A 15,954-nucleotide genomic window follows, 5' to 3' on the forward strand; every position below is an offset into this window, starting at 1 on the left:
GGGTTTGGCCGAGTGGCAAAGGTACTCTATGTCTATGGGATAATTATAACAATACTGTCATTGTTAAGCATTGTTGGCCGTTATTTTGTTAAACTTCTGCACACTTTTTATTTTTTCTAATACTTCTCATATAATCGATAAAGTAAACCATTTATCCTGATTATCATACTAATATATTGTATGTCTATTTATTAATTTAAGAGGGTTTCAGTTTGTTCGACTTACTTTGAGTAAACAGCTGGAGCTAAAAACACGGCGCAGGTATCAAATTAAAACTCTTTCCTTGTGGATGATGCTGCTAAAAAATAAATAGCTTGATGATAGCGTGAAATAGAATAAATTTTATGAAAATTAAAAACTAATATGGAAGACTAAAATTTAAAATAATTTGAATAATTGAATACTACGAGATTTTTATATTTCTTGTTGGCAAAAACCCAAATAAAAATCGTTATGTAAGAAATAAAAATTTATTTCGAGATCCCGTTACAATGTTGTAATAATCGCCACAAATGTATAATGATTCTTACTCGCAATGCCTTAAACTATCTTAAAACTAAAAGTAAGAAAAATACGGAGGAGGGAAGAGGAATGAGAAAAGTCAATACAAAAGAGGAATCCCCCAAAATGGTGGATCTGGTCGTCTATCGTGGCTTTTGTCGACGTAAAGTTGGAACGGTACACTCCTACTACCAACGTCGAAATCCATAAGACATAATGCCGTTTTTTCCATTTCGTACAACTTTTGGGGTCACCAGTCCTAGTTATTTTCCTCCTCTTTTTGCACATTGAAAAGTATTCTTCGTTGCACGCAGATCTAGTTTGTTGTTTTTGTCTTTCCTCCACCTATTACGTACGATTCTCCCTCCACTCCCGCCGTGTTTACTATCCCTCTAGGCAATAAACCAGGAAGACCAATAAGAGAAGTAACAAAGACAGAGGAAAAAACTGGACATCCTAGAATTTTTACAAAGTGTATATACTGTATATATATTATAATCGTGTTATGTATATATGACACGACTATGGTGACATATTGGTGACTATCACAATACGTTATTTTCACGATTTATGCCAATTTACATTTTCGTTTAAGTCATTTGTTCAAAGAGAAGAATTTAATTTTGCTTCTTCAGTTCAAAATAAATTTCTTTAAGCCAATCTTTACATGAATTATAGTTGGTGGTTTGCACTCTCTTTAATACATTTCTAAAGGTAAAGAAAAACATTTAATTATGAATACTTTATCAAAAAATAAATTTGAGAAAAAAATTGAAGCAAAAGTAAATACATAGACTAAATATTTTTTATTTATAGAAAAATGCCTTTTAATTAAACAGATGAAAATGTTGTATTAAATAGAAACGTAACCAAATGAGGGTCTTGAATAATCGGGCTATAACTTCGCTAATGTAATGATTGATACTAAGTAATTTGCTACTAGAGGTAGACGTTAGGCGCCATCTTTTAACTAAATTAAAAATTGTAATTTTAAAAATTTATTAAATAATTTAGAACCATCTGGAAGAAAAAAACTGATCCAGAACGGGCGTGAACCGACGACCTCCATTTATTTACTTCCAAATGCTTCTAAATTATTATAATTATTAATTTAGTTAAGAGATGGCGCCTAACGTCTGTCTGTAGTAGCAAGTTACTTAGCATTAATCATTAAATTAGCGGAATTATAGCCCGATTATTTAAGGCCATCTTTTGGTTATGTTTCTATGTACTGTACATACCGGGATGTTTAGGCCTAATATAGTTGTATTAAATATTATACCTCAGCAATTGCTGAAAGCTTTGGATTAACTTTATTTTCTACACTTAAAGCCGGAACAAAACATTGTAAATATTCTTCATATTCCTAAAAATATAACAAAATGAATCTTAATGCATAATTAAATCATCACGAATAAAATTTATAAAACTGATTAATTTGATTGAACTACCTTTTCACTCATGTCAAAACAAAAATAATCAACTAACTCTTCCATGGTAAGATGGAATTTGACTTGCATTACACAATTGCGAAATAATTGGTTAGCCTATAAAATCGGTTGAAGAGTGTAAATTAATTTGCTTTATTGATTTTTCAAATAAATTAAATTACAATAAGTCATACAATATCTACACCATTTTCGAGCATACAGTAATCCGCTGCCTTTGGATTCTTTAATTCTAATATTTTTAAACACATAAAAATCTCGTTTTAGTTATAATAAATTAAAAAATGAATATCGTCAGAATATGCTTACCACAATAACGTCTGTCCAATTCTCTTACTAAATCCCATTCCATTGCTCGGATGGAAAATATATTAAGACTAAGAGCAATGAGAAATAAGAAAGTTTTCATTGTTTCCACTGGATTTATTCTGTTAGAATAGTTTAATGAAAATCATTTTCTGTATTTATATCAATAAAATTTCGAAATTTTTAACGCTTTATTATTCAGAATAATGTTTTAAAAACCTTATAATAAGTTATTTGACCTACTTTCGGACTTACATAATCAGTAAGATAATTGATAAATTTAAGTCATTAAGAAAATCGTTTTGAGTAACTTGCATAACTATTTTAATAATTAAATATTATTATTATTATTGCTAATTGCTTAATATCCATTTAAAATACGATTGATTTAAATTACACTATAAGATAACTTTATTAAATTATATCTCGTCAAAGAACATTCTATTAATATTATTTTAAATACAAAAAAAGATTGATTAATAAAACTTTCTACCGCAGCGTTCTAGTGCTATAGTAAAAATATATCAGTTGGCGGATGAATCGGGTGGTTTCATGGATATGGCAACGCGACAAGAGGATGATCTTCCAAGGGGGAATTCCGTAGAAAGTTCTCCCAATCTAAATGTTAAACACGTGAAGAAGACACGAAAAACTCCACTCGACTTTGCCCCATCCCATTGGAAAGGCTCAAAGTTGCGACCAACTACCAGTGTCCAGTGGTTTATCTACTCAGACATTGGTGGGCACAAAAAATTGTGCTTATCATCACCATCTAATTGCCACGAGTGTTTATGTCTAAAGTCTGTTGCGTTGTATCAGTCAAGTATTCCTCATTGCGTCATTAAGTATCATTGTGCCAATTCCTCATTTCGCGAAACGTAACGATCAGTGAATGTTTAGCCTTGAAAAATGACGTGTTTGAAATTTCATAACTACTCGATAACAGGACCAGATGTCCCTCTCTCTTAAACCATGATAAACAATGAAACAGTAAGGAAACAGTAAATATGCTTTAAAAACTTGCAGTTACAGGTTATTCGCCACTATTCTTACACATTATCAGGCATTCTAATCATTTTGTATTAAGTAGATTTTTATGAAATTTCTATTAATTGTTTCGTCGTAAACAATGAAGTCTCCTTTAGTCTTGATTGTTCTAGGAAACTCGAATCGTATCTGATATTTAAAAAAACTGAATATGCTCCATCTTCTCGACCTTTAATCAATGCTTTAATATCATCAATGCTCTATATAACCCTGCCAAAGTTCAAAACTTTTGTCATCCAGTCCTGAGATATAATGCGAAATATTAATAGATTTTGACACACGTTATTAGAGACTATAGACATTTTATTTCATAAAATAAATTGCAATTAAATTTACATAAAGTCAAACATCGATAAAGACTAGGTAACAACAAATAGGTGTTTCAACATAGTTACTATAGCTGTCACCAGGTGGAGCATTATCTAATCATTTTATCTTGACTCGTTCGTCCTTATTTTCCTTTACACCTTTAAACGTATTAAATGGGCTTTATTTGGGCAACATACCTTATAATAAATGTTTTCTTTCAAAATTTTGAAAAATTTGAACTATTTCTTGTGTTTCTCATTATTTTCCACGATCTTTCGCTTAATTAGTACCAGGGAATGCTACTATACATTAAATAATATATATATATACATTATTTAGTTTATAGTAAACAATATATATATATATATCAATATATAATGTAAATATAAAAATATCAAGCTATCACGGTTTATTATTTTATAAATTAAAATAATTCAAGCATAAAATGAATTATAAGATTGAAATCTTTGCAAGTGTATTAATTTTTTTTTCTTTGAGAGGTTACTTTATTCCTATATTTAAAAAGCTAATCTAGTGCAAAATTTTTCTGCTTGTATAACTTATTTTATTTTAAAAAATATCTCTTTTATATACTATTTTACTAATATACATAATACTTTATTACATATTCTCTTCAACCGGAAAAGTTACAATTAAAAACTAAAATCTTCGTCATAATTCTAGTTGTGTACAGTATTTATTTATTCATGAATTTTAACATTGTTTTGTATTTATTTTACTATATAATAGGAAAAATTAAAAATTATTTGCTATAAATACGTTGAGATATGAAAAAAATTCGGAGGTTTTTTCTGTATGTGTGTGTATGTGTGTGAGTGTGTGTGGGGACACGATTTTGTTCACCTTTTGAAGTTTAATAATTCCTGTGCTTTCCGTCAAAAATTTTTGAAATTCTGCAGGATGATTTGTGTACTAGGGGGATTGATGGTATTAAATTTTGGTGATTAAAGGTCGAAGGAGTAAGGAGATAATGGATGTCGTGTGAATCTTCAATAGGATCGGACTTAATGACGATTTAATTCGTTATTAATCTTAACAATTTTTATAATACCTATTCCTACCCTGAAAATTAAGCTTTTCTCAATTTTATAATTAAAAATATAAAACTTAAAAAAAATAATAAAATATGATAACAGATGGCGCCACCAAATGTTACCGGCCAATTTGAGCAATTCGTTCCTGAAGTTTTCATTTAGCTATAGTTTTTACACACAGGATGATCGTAATTAAAGTACTTCTAATCAATGCTATTTAGAAAAATATCAACCAAATTTCTATACTAACGTTTCCGGACATACAGAAGAAATTTACGTGAAGAAAAAATTTAGTTCTGAAACTCATCACTATGAAACTTGTGTGGATTTACAACTGGCGAAATCCTGAGGCATTTTCTTAAGGTGTCCTCATTCTTAAAGCGCACTTTTTCCAATTATTGCCGCCCTGTGAACTCTAAGAGGGCCTTTATAGAGCTCATCGTGGATTTGGCAGCTTAGCAATGAGGCGGCGAATGGTGAAGGATGAGTCCGACACATCCCATAATAGTCTTGGGGTTTTTCGACCAGCCAAGACTCGATCTCGGATCTCCCAGAGCGGTGGACTGAAATGTAAAAATAAACAAAATGAAAGATTACAGACAATTGAAATCAATTTATTTATTTATTATTTTCTCTGAATTATCGTTCAATGTAGAGACCGAATAAATAATAAATTAATAAAAATCAGGATAAAGTTTTTCATTTAATTTCTATGAATATTTTTAAACCGAAATAAATGCCGTGGCTGCATCCGTGATTACATTATCGGTTAAATAATAGTGATGTAGTTGTGATTTATATAAAACCTCATCCGAAAAATAGACATATATGTTCAGTTAACTGTTATTTATGTTACAGTCAAAACCCGTTTTTAGTTAGAACGCGTTTTAACTAGTTGAAACTAGTTTATACTGGATGTCCTTGTTAAAACCCGTTTTGTCTAGTTAAAACTAGTTTTAACTCAAATTCATTTTTGACTAGCAGTAAATTCTAGTTTTAACTAGGCAAAACGGGTTTTAACAAAGACATCCAGTACAAACTAGTTAAAACGCATCCTAACTAAAAACTGGTTTTGACTGTAACATATAGAGTGATTCGGGGTAAGATGGTAAGCGGGGGAAGATGCCTACTTTTTGATATTTTCAAACGGTAACGTCAGATATTGTCATGTGTTTGTATGTTGAATCGTTGGGCCAATATTGAGTGCGGAAAGCTGTAGTTGGCTACCGTTACCTCATTTTCTACATCTGAGAAGAATAAATGCAAGAACGAAGTTTTTGTGTGAAATGTTTCTAGAATCATTTTAAAACTAAAAGTTAAAATAAAATTTATTAAAAAATGCTAAAAATAATTAATGTGTGAGTTAAGGTTCTAAAGTTTCCATTGTGAGCTACCGCCGATCTCGATCGGACATGATAGAACACGTGACTCCATTAGGCACCTTACCCTGACAAATGGAAAAGATGCCACATTTTTCTTGGGGTAACATGCCTATTTTTTGTTAATTGAATTTCAATATGCCTATTTTTAATAAATTTTTGTTTTCTCGTTTTATTGCAGGATATGCATAGAAATTATATAAGGACTTCTCAAAAAGGTTATTGGACTGAAAAAAGCTTTCAGCTAGCTATAGAGCACGTTAGAACGGGCGGAAACTTAACAATACTTATACTGCGCTGTTATACTTACTATGAAGTACTTTGTACTACATATGCAATAAATTAAATTTGGTTAAGATATTCGAAAATTAATTTTATGCAATTATATTTGTTATCTTACCCTAATGGCATTTGGCATCTCACCCAGATACTTAGGGTGAGATGCCTAAAATGCCAGACAGTAAAAAAGTCGTCATTGCAAACACAATATACAATTATTTTTCATATACTGTACTTCAAAGTTTTATTTGAAAAACATGCTCAAGAATATGATATTTTCGTTAGAGGCCTCCAAATTATCGCTACAATTTCCTTCATAAGCAAAATGTTAGGCATCTTCCTCCCGAATCACTATACATAACTATTTATTTCTCCCAAACATATTTATGTAGCTAAAATTAGTTTTAACTAATGTTAAAAGTTAAAACTAGTTTTATCTAAAATCAAAACATGTACAGCAATAAATTAACTAGACAAAACCCGTTTTGCCTAGTTAAAACTAGAATTTACTGCTAGTCAAAAATGAATTTGAGTTAAAACTAGTTTTAACTAGACAAAACGGGTTTTAACAAGGACATCCAGTATAAACTAGTTTCAACTAGTTAAAACGCGTTCTAACTAAAAACGGGTTTTGACTGTAACATATATAACTACTAGCTGTTACCTGCGACTTTGCCCACACCAATTTTGCAAGCAAACACCATTTATATTCAATATTTCAACAACCATAGTAATTGTTATAAAACACCTACTGCTGAGAATCAAACGAATTATTTGATTCTCGACATTCGATTCATTTACAGCAGTTGATGTATTTGAACTGTTTTCGATTTGATCAATTTTCTGGAACGTTTACAATCGTTCTATAATGAACCAATATGCAATAACAAATTCGAATTTAAAACTGTTCGAACATTTGGTTGAAAAATCGAAATATATAAAAATATTTTACAATGTCTGAAATGTTGTCAATTTAATACACCTAAGTACTCAATGAAGACTAAATGTAGTTGAAAACAAAAGATCGCATCTGAAATAGTACAGTAGAAGCCGTTCTTCATGTTAAGCCTTAATGCTCTTCCTCTCCCCCCTGCGGGGGAATTTCCAAAAATCCTTTCTTGGTGTGCGTTTTCATGACGTATCCTAACTGTGTACCAAATTTCACCTCCTTATGTTCAGCGGTTTGCTCTGGGCGATGATAAATCAATCAGTCACCCATTACGAAATTGTTGTTAGTGAATTGTATAACTATGCTGAAAAATGCCTGTTGTATTCGTTCATTAAGTTAGTCATTTTTAGATGCTTTGTGAGGAAGTGTACGATAGCTGGAATTTTAATAAAAACACCGAAATGTTACTTTTCGTAACAGACATTGATCGAAATATTCATAGTATTTATTACACAGTGAAACCTGCTAATCTGACCGTTGAAGGCAGCAGCACAAATGGTCACTGTATTCACCTGTATTTACCTGTCACCTTACATTAGTTTGAAATTTCCATAATTTACAATGAATCGAATGTGCGCTCAAGAGCACTAATCTAAAATTATTAATTTTCATTATTTTTCAATTTAACAGCACAATTCTTAATATATATAAAGTATTTTTAGCACTTTATCTTGACTAAGCAATTTGTTTCTTAGCTGTGACGCTGTAAATGAAGAGTTTAACTTAATGTTTGTATTTAATTAAAATGTGATATTAGAAGTAAATATTTTGTTAGACGCGGTTGAAGGAGTTTATAAATGAATTTCGTTTACATAAATCATTTCGAATGTGCCATAAATAATTATTGGAACTGGGTATAAATACTGGTAGATTTCTGTTTAATAGATAAGAATTGCTGTATTGGAAACAATGAAGACACTTCTAGCTTTGGTTATAGTCTTCTTTGCTGTAGCTTCCATCCATTCGTGTAACAACATCGATGCTAATAATTTATTTAAACAATTCTGCAGTAAGTAATTTTTATCGAAATTAATTTTAATCTATTATTATTAAATTTAAACATAAATTTTATAGATATTCGTAATCGTCAAGCATTCAATTATTGTTTGCGAGAAAACAAAGTGAATATTGTAAGAGTTTTACCATTTTATCATTTTAATTGAATAGTTGATTTTCTATCATTTATGTTGACCATTAAATAATCGAATAGATTAACGATTTGCATCGCAATTGTATCATGCAAGTCAAGTATTATAAAACTATGGATGAATTAAAAATTTTTATCTGCAATGGTAGTACAGAAGAGGTAATTCATTCATTAATTAACAAAAAAATTAATATTCTAACATTTATTCATTGCTTTATTATTATTGTCTTACAGGAACTTACAAAATATTTTCATTGCTTCTATCCAGCAATCTATGTGGAAAATATAGCTAATCCAAATCTTCTAGATATCTATCGGGTATGGACACATTTCATAAGTTATTCAGTTTAATTTAAATATCTGAGGCCCTCTTTCGCTCTGTGGCACCAAGAGGGTCTGTTTAAAATCGGGCCAGTGGGTTGACCAGGCCCACAATGGAGTGGGCTAATGGTGAGTAAAGAGGACATCATTCTCAAAAATTCTTGGGGTTGCACCTTAATCGCCTTGGCCATCCGACCATCTATCTGAATGTTAATCTACATTAGGCATTAATAATAATTATAAATATTTAATTATAATTACTTTTAATCGTTAAGCTTACTTAAAAGTATTTTTATTGATATATTTATTTATAACCAACTTTTATATTTTCAGAAATGCTTAAAGGAGGTTTCAAAATACTAATAAAGACCTACAACTTTCGAATAATTTGCAATAACCGATTAAAATTTAAATAAAGATTTTTAATTGGCAATTTTTGTATTTATCGTTTGGGTTGATGATAAAGAATTAATATATTTAATTGATAAATTTAAGTACGTCAAATGTCGTTACATTTAAGATCCATTTTTATATGATAAATAATTTCCATTGAAACTTTCTCAAGCTTAAAATTACGCAGAAGAACTGATTAAATTGTCTTGTAAATTTTTTTAAGGATTATAAAAGGAAGAAAGTTTTAAAAGTATTTTCGAATTTGTAGACTAACTTTATTGAAAGATGTAAAAAGTACTACTTAAGCTGATCCATTTTTACTTAAAACATTTCGATGATAACAATAATAATCTTTATTAGTAAAGAGGAAAATACCTATTGCCTAGGGGAAAGACAAGTATTGAAGTAAATAATTTATTATTATTATTTTTTTATTTGAGTACACCACTCCGAAGTGAGTATTACACTAAATCAATAATTACATACATAAAACGACAAGAGGTAGGTAAGAAAATGAACAGTGCGCATGCATTATCAAGCATGGTTAGCTAACACTGGATTTTGAGGAAGCAGTTAACCTTTTTTTTTCATAAAAATATCCTTAATCAAACTAGAAAAATAAGCACACAGTTCCTTGGACAAAAGAATATGGGCTGGACAGGGCCAACTATATCCTAAGGACAGGACTTCCAGCATTAGCCTGAAGAGTTCAACTTCATAGATACGACATTCGTAAATTACGTATTTTACAGTTTCAGCTTTACTCGTTGCGCATGAGCAGAAGGCACTGCTGGCCAAATTACGCGCCAACTAGATAGCAATTAAAATTATCATGTCTAGTTAGTATCTGAGAAAAGGAATAGGAAAAATTCTTAATTGGATTCCGGAGAAAATCATAAACTGATGGGTAGAACATCTTGGCGACATTTCTTTTGGTTGAAGAAGTCCATGACTGGTTCCAGGCAAAGACAAGATGGTCATAAATTATCCTTGTCAGGACATTTCTAGAATAAGGCTGTAAAGTCAGAGGTAAGTTTTCATCTTTATAAGCATCTTTTGCCTCAGCGTCTGCCATCTCATTACCCATCACACCTGCATGTCCCGAGACATAGAAGAATTTAAAACATTTTAAACTTAAGCTTACGGTTTCTTGAATATTCCTAATCTAAATAATTTATTATATAAACACTAGTCCGTTAATTCCAACATTTTAAATTAATTCCTTAAATTTATTAACAAATCCTTAATAATTTATAGGTAATTTCTCAATTATAATATTCCTTTAATAACTTTATATAGTTCCATCTTTGATAGCTTGTACAGGTTTGCTCTAAAATCCTGCATTAAACTTTGCTAAATTATGTGTGGTATTTTAAATGATTCTCTAATTTCTATGAGTTTCTTACAATCCTTTAATATGTGCAATTCGAGAAATTGCTAAAATTACATCAATAAGAATCTGCAGTTAAGGTAAATGTATACATTTCCAATGAAGAATGAATGAATTTCCGTTCAATCAAAATTCAACGATTCATTTTTTTTTTTTTTTTTTGATTCTTGTGGATTTCTTTATATATGGTTGAGACGAAGGTATATTCATTATTACTTTACGGGTGTTATATATAACAATATACAACGGAGGAAAAGTATGGCGATCGATCAAAAAGTGACCCTGAAAGATTTTTACATTTTTGGACTCAAAGCACCTTGAAACGTCGAGAAATGAAAAAAATTATTAATAATAATTCGGAGAATTTTTCTGTATGTATGGATGTTAGTGTGTGGGGGGACACGATTTTGTTCACCCTGTTTGAAGCTTAATAACTCCTGCCCTTTTTGTCGAAATTTTGCAGTCTTGCAGTGGTTTTTACACAAAATTTATCATTCTTTTTGAGTTAAAAACACGTTGACTACTTTTCTGTAATTTTAAACACATTTAATAAAAATAATAAATTTAAATATTAAATATTTGAAAATTCAGTAAATTTCTCGTTTCTTTTCATAGTTTTAAAGGATATTATTATATAATTTAGAATACTGATTGATACAGTTGATTTCTCGGATTCAATGAGGCAATATTGCTTGATTTCAAATTTCAATGACACATTGTGGATTATTACTAATAAACTTTATTGAAACAATATCTTAATATAAACATATTTCTTAATATCTTAGAAAGCTGTTTGATATATTAAACACATTGTCGTTTATTCACTTGCAGCACTCTTCAAGCATTTCTGGAAAATATTTTTAAAATATTTATTTATATTCCTTTCTATTAATGTTAAATAATAAAATCAAAAAGTTTAATAAAAATTGTTTAATTTTAATATAAATAAATTCATTTTTATTTATATTTTCGTTAACACTTCTAAAAATTCTTCCCTACCTGAACAATATCAATGAATTTTGGATTAGCATGAAATTCTACTTCCAAAGCGGGAACGAAGCATCTTAAATATTTTGCATATTCCTTCAAAGTAGCATAATTTTAAATTAGATTAGATGAAAAGAAATAAACTAACTTAATTATTAAATTATAATACCTCGTCAGTTCTTGTTTTGCAAATAAAATTAGCTATTTCTCCCAAAGTTTGATAATATTTCACTTGTAAGGCGCAGTTACGATGCAATTTTACAGACTATTTAATTAATTTAAAATGAAACACAAATTTATAAAAATTTAATATTAGTTTAAAATAATAATAAATAAATAATATTACTATTTCGGCATCATTTTCCAACATGCAGTATCGAAAACGTTCAGGATGATGTAGTTCTAACCAACAAAAAATATGCTTATTTTATTGTCTATCGGTAAACGCTCGTCTGATATAACAATTTTATCGATATTTTATATTTTATAGACAATAAATACAGTACTTACCACAATACTGTCTATCCAAATCTTCTACAGTAACAGGATAAGTGGAACGGCACTCGGAGAAAGAAGTAGCAATGCCAAAAGCAACTATAGCTAATGCGATCTTCATTGTGTTGTTGATTGTTTCTTCAACTCGATTAAAGTATATTTTTATTCGAATTTTCTGCATATTTATAGTTATACAGTTTACATTGTGAAAGGCGTGCGTTTAGTAATAATTGTATAATTTACTTCGAAGAATTTTAAGATACATTCAACCGTAAAAATATATAATTGATAAAAGATTAAGCCATAAATGAGCAAATATTTCTTGTAACATGGTCACAATGCCGGGCTGCAATTATTAATCATCTTTTTAATTTATTTAGTTTAAAATATATGCTCTCCACCTCAAATTAGTAGTGTCTTACCCCTGCACATCATACTTTTCCGTTAGCATTTGTAGCATTGATTTGTAGCTTTTGCCAAAAATTTGGATATTATAAAATTCTGATTTATAAATTTAGTTTCTATTAAATCAATAATTAATTTTTTTATTATAAAAGGCTATTTAGTAATTAATTCTTTAATTAGGTTCTCTTCTATCAATATCCTGGTCAGGGTCATATCGTATTTATTATATGACCCTGATTTCTTAGAAATGTGTAAATGTTATTTCCAGTCAAATTATATGTAATTATACATAATGAATATACTTAAACGTTTCCTCGAAAATATTTATACACAATTTAACTAAAAACTATTACATGACGTTGGAAATCGTATATTTCGGCTGCTGTTTTTTAATATTAATTTTCTCTCGATTCGAAACTAAAATTACTTTGTTACAGGCTACTACTTAACACCTCGAGTTCCTGCCGGTTAATTTTTTCAATAAATAATTCTTTTCCTTAATAATGTCATTTAAAGATATTTTTTGTTAATATTATAAGTTTAAAATATAAATATGAAAACAATCTTCCAGAAGATATCCTACCTACACTGTAAACTGTATTTACTGTCTTTTCTAGCTATATAATAACGCTAAATCTCGCATTAATTCAAAGAAGGCCCATCACCTCTGTTAATTATGACTAGAAATTTACAAGACCTAAGACAATAGGATACAATATAATCTCAGTAGTGTTTAAAGATATATACAATGTACGAAATTCTTGAATTATGATAATATAATACTTTAAATAAGTTGTGTATTTTTTATATTTAATAATCATCTCTATTATTAGAAATTTATTAAATAAACAATTTAATTTCCATCAATAATCAACGCTTGTCAGGACGTTGTTCATTAAACGTGTACCGCATTACTATAATAATTAATGTAGCAATCAACTCGTTAATTTGATATTTAGCAGACTATTAAAACTGATAACAATTTAAACGTTGATATGAGTTATTATACAGACTTCAATTACTTATTATGACAAAGCAATTTATCACCTAAAACGTTTATAGTAGATTTTGTAGTCCTAATTATGATAATATAAAAATACTTCGCCTTATCTGTAAAGTATGAAGTATGTTTAAAATTATTTCGAGGAAAATAGAGAATAGTGTCATTTAAAACAAAGATTTATATCTAAATTTGAGGTAATTCTGTAAATTGTTCGAAACTGGCTATAAAAATGCCATGTATTCCTGTTGAAGTAAGTAATATCAAACTGCCAATAGGAAACAATGAAAACAATTCTTGCATTAGTTGTCCTCTCTGTCGCTCTCGCTTCCGTCTCTGGATACGAGAATTACAACAAAAAACGTCAAATAACCGTTGATGATTTAACTAGACAATATTGTGGTGAGTATAATATAAACTTTGGATAATTGTAAGTATATATATATACGCAAATGTTAATTTATTTTTAATATTAAAGGAATGAAAAATCGCCAAGCATTCAACTATTGCTTGAGAGAGAATGGAGTGGAAATTGTAAAATGCATTTTCTTCTTTCTAAATTAAAATTAATAATCGTAATTAATCTTGTATATATACACTGTTTTTAGATTGCCGATTTTTACAGTAATTGTGCCAGACAAGTAAAATATTACGAAACTTTGGACGAAATAAAGAAATTTATTTGCAACACAAGAACCGATGCGGTAATTTATTTATTACAGGAATGGATATTAATTGGTTTGAATTATTAATAATTGTTTTTGTTTATATGTATATAGGAATATGCAAAGTATTTACAATGCTTTGCCCCTGCAGCGAATGCAGAAAGCAAAGTTAATCCAAATCTCTTGGAAATCACTCAGGTATTCAATGAGATGACGTTTAGTTTTAGTTAAATACTTGAAGAATTGAAAGTCAAAAGGTTATAAGTAATATTCACTTATTGGCCCATAGACACTTTAGGATTAGTTTATGCATCGTTTCACGACAATTACTTTAGTTTTCACCCTTTTGACTTTTGACCCTTCAATTAACAAATGTATACAAATTTAAATTTTATTAAATGAATATATTTTTATAATTTCAGAAATGTTTAGACGAAGTTTCAGGACACGAATAAATATTTATATAATTTTCTTTTAATTGTGTAACTCGAAATGTATGTTAAACTATTAAAATAAACTATTTCAATATTTTGTTAATTGTTTTTTAAACGTTTAATATTTTCCCTCGTTTCTTACTCTTTATACTCTGTAAGCACTAAGAAGGCCATTTTAATCGTACCAATCGTGATTTCTGCTAGGCTCACAATGGTGAAGGCCAAATGGTGTGGGACTTGGCCCTACATTTGTTCGTAAAAGTACATAAAAACGTTCAAATATAATATTTAGACCATTTTAAATAACTAGAGTCTCTCCGAGAATAGGAATGGAGACGATGCTCATTAGTCTAAGTACGGAAAGTAGTTTCGTATTCCTTGATAAAATAGAACGTAATACAGTATGTATAGAATATGTATTAAAAAATTAAAACTGTTATGATCGATTTAAAATTTCTGACATTTAAGCATAAAATTTGAGATTACAAGAAACAAAAATCCAACAACGAGTTGCTTAACTTTCCCGGCAGCATTTAAAATTTTGATGGCGCCATCTTTGAAAATTCAGCACATTGAATTATGAAATATTTTTAACTCGCAGCATTACCTGAAGCTTCATATACGGTACTTCTCTTTTCAGATAGACTGATCTGTAAGATCGAATCAGTCTTTGTCACGTGATACAAATCTCTTCCGTCGTGTGTGTTAGTTGACTGAAAATATACATGATCGAATTGTATTTAGATTTCCTCTGTGAACAAAATTATTAAATTATCTCGTATGTGTATGTAATGTAAATATAAAACAGCAGATCAAACAAAAGAAAATAATTTTAACGAGCAATTATTTATTGTGGCATGGTCATAATGCCAGGCTGCAATTTTTAATCATTTTTTAAAAATTTATTTAATTTAAAATATATGCTCTCCAGTCTCCACCTCGAATTAGTAGTGTCTTGCCCCCTGTACGCCATACCTTTCCTGTTAGTAAGCCCCTGTACATCATACTTTTTCCTGTTAGCATTAGATCAACAGCAATAGAGTCGTGCCGGTTATCTATTTAACGTCTTTCAGGGGAAAATTTTGAATTGAAATATGTGAATTTCGGTACAAACCGGAAGTTTTACATAGTTAATTGGGACCTCCTGCATATACGATTTTCACAACTGGTTTTGAATTTCATCTACTTAACCTCGTTTACGAAATTTAGGCTGGACAGATAGACGAATGGACGACAGTGGAAATTTATAGGTGTACATTTTTATCAAATTGCAGCCCAACAAAGACAGTTTTTCTACAATCTAAAAATAAATATTTAAATGATTTTAAAATAAAGAGCAAGACATTGCACTTCCTATTTCATAAAATTTAAACTATAAGTTATTTACATTTAAAAATAAATCTGAGTTACTGCGTATACTATATTTATTTTACTAAAATTATTT

At 29.4% G+C, this 15,954-nt stretch overlaps 3 protein-coding genes across 4 annotated transcripts; 2 read left to right on the forward strand and 1 right to left on the reverse strand.

The window, feature by feature from the left end:
* Positions 1-1,045: 1,045 nt before the first annotated feature.
* LOC136978121 (uncharacterized) lies at positions 1,046-12,342 on the reverse strand. 2 transcript variants are annotated; one of them, XM_067273780.1, is made up of 5 exons: positions 12,022-12,342; positions 11,858-11,913; positions 11,681-11,776; positions 1,784-1,867; positions 1,046-1,209 (listed from the first exon to the last, which is right to left on the reverse strand). In XM_067273780.1, the coding sequence occupies exons 1-5, from the start codon at positions 12,185-12,187 to the stop codon at positions 1,174-1,176; spliced, it is 438 nt and encodes a 145-aa protein (XP_067129881.1). In that variant the 5' UTR covers positions 12,188-12,342; the 3' UTR covers positions 1,046-1,173. The 2 variants fall into 2 exon arrangements, with proteins under 2 accessions (XP_067129881.1, XP_067129882.1); XM_067273781.1 differs by lacking the exons at positions 1,046-1,209; positions 1,784-1,867 and adding exons at positions 11,045-11,371; positions 11,524-11,607.
* On the forward strand, positions 8,138-9,296 carry LOC136978120 (uncharacterized). Its single transcript, XM_067273779.1, has 5 exons — positions 8,138-8,282; positions 8,348-8,403; positions 8,484-8,579; positions 8,655-8,738; positions 9,075-9,296. The coding sequence occupies exons 1-5, from the start codon at positions 8,183-8,185 to the stop codon at positions 9,102-9,104; spliced, it is 366 nt and encodes a 121-aa protein (XP_067129880.1). The 5' UTR covers positions 8,138-8,182; the 3' UTR covers positions 9,105-9,296.
* Positions 12,343-13,695: 1,353 nt separating the features above from the next.
* On the forward strand, positions 13,696-14,581 carry LOC136978122 (uncharacterized). The gene is made up of 5 exons (XM_067273782.1): positions 13,696-13,813; positions 13,890-13,945; positions 14,020-14,115; positions 14,191-14,274; positions 14,499-14,581. The coding sequence occupies exons 1-5, from the start codon at positions 13,696-13,698 to the stop codon at positions 14,529-14,531; spliced, it is 387 nt and encodes a 128-aa protein (XP_067129883.1). The 3' UTR covers positions 14,532-14,581.
* The last annotated feature ends 1,373 nt before the right edge of the window (positions 14,582-15,954 follow it).

The sequence above is a fragment of the Centruroides vittatus genome, unplaced genomic scaffold (genome assembly GCF_030686945.1).
Source record: "Centruroides vittatus isolate TY-2023 unplaced genomic scaffold, ASM3068694v2 contig_489, whole genome shotgun sequence".
Taxonomy (NCBI): Eukaryota; Metazoa; Arthropoda; class Arachnida; order Scorpiones; family Buthidae; genus Centruroides; species Centruroides vittatus.